Here is a 458-nt window from a genome sequence, read left to right on the forward strand (position 1 = left end):
AGGAGGAGCTCACCGTCCTTTTCCTGACACGTAGGCCCCAGCCAAGTTGGGGTGCAGGTGCAGTGCCCCGTTTCAGGGTGGCAGCTGCCCCCGTTGTGGCACTCGCACACCTGTTTGCATCCAGGGCCATACCTCCCAAGACCGCAAGCTGGTAAAAGATTCACAGGTTAATTAAAACGCATGTCTGTAGATTTAAGATAGTAAAAATCTACTATGGTGACGTATATTATAGAGAGGATTTCCACATGATATACTGAAACATAACATTTTTTGTAGAAATGGATGAACACAAACTCACGTTTGGCACAATTATCCCCATAGGTGCCAGGAGGACATTGGCACTCTCCGCTGACCTTATCACAGGGATACTCTCCACACTTGCACACTTGTCTGCACTGTGCGCCAAACGTTCCTAAAATACGGGTTGCAAGATTAAGATTGTGCATCTCTATAAATGC

General features: G+C 46.9%; 1 protein-coding gene across 1 annotated transcript in view; it reads right to left on the bottom strand.

The window, feature by feature from the left end:
* LOC119585618 (multiple epidermal growth factor-like domains protein 6) overlaps window positions 1-458 on the bottom strand; it is a gene marked incomplete in the record, with an annotated part of 108922 nt that overhangs the window by 1151 nt on the left and 107313 nt on the right. The window contains 2 exon segments of the mRNA XM_037934286.1: window positions 14-148; window positions 299-412. Coding sequence (XP_037790214.1) covers window positions 14-148; window positions 299-412 — 249 coding nt within the window.

The sequence above is a fragment of the Penaeus monodon genome, chromosome 20 (assembly GCF_015228065.2).
Source record: "Penaeus monodon isolate SGIC_2016 chromosome 20, NSTDA_Pmon_1, whole genome shotgun sequence".
Lineage (NCBI taxonomy): Eukaryota > Metazoa > Arthropoda > Malacostraca > Decapoda > Penaeidae > Penaeus > Penaeus monodon.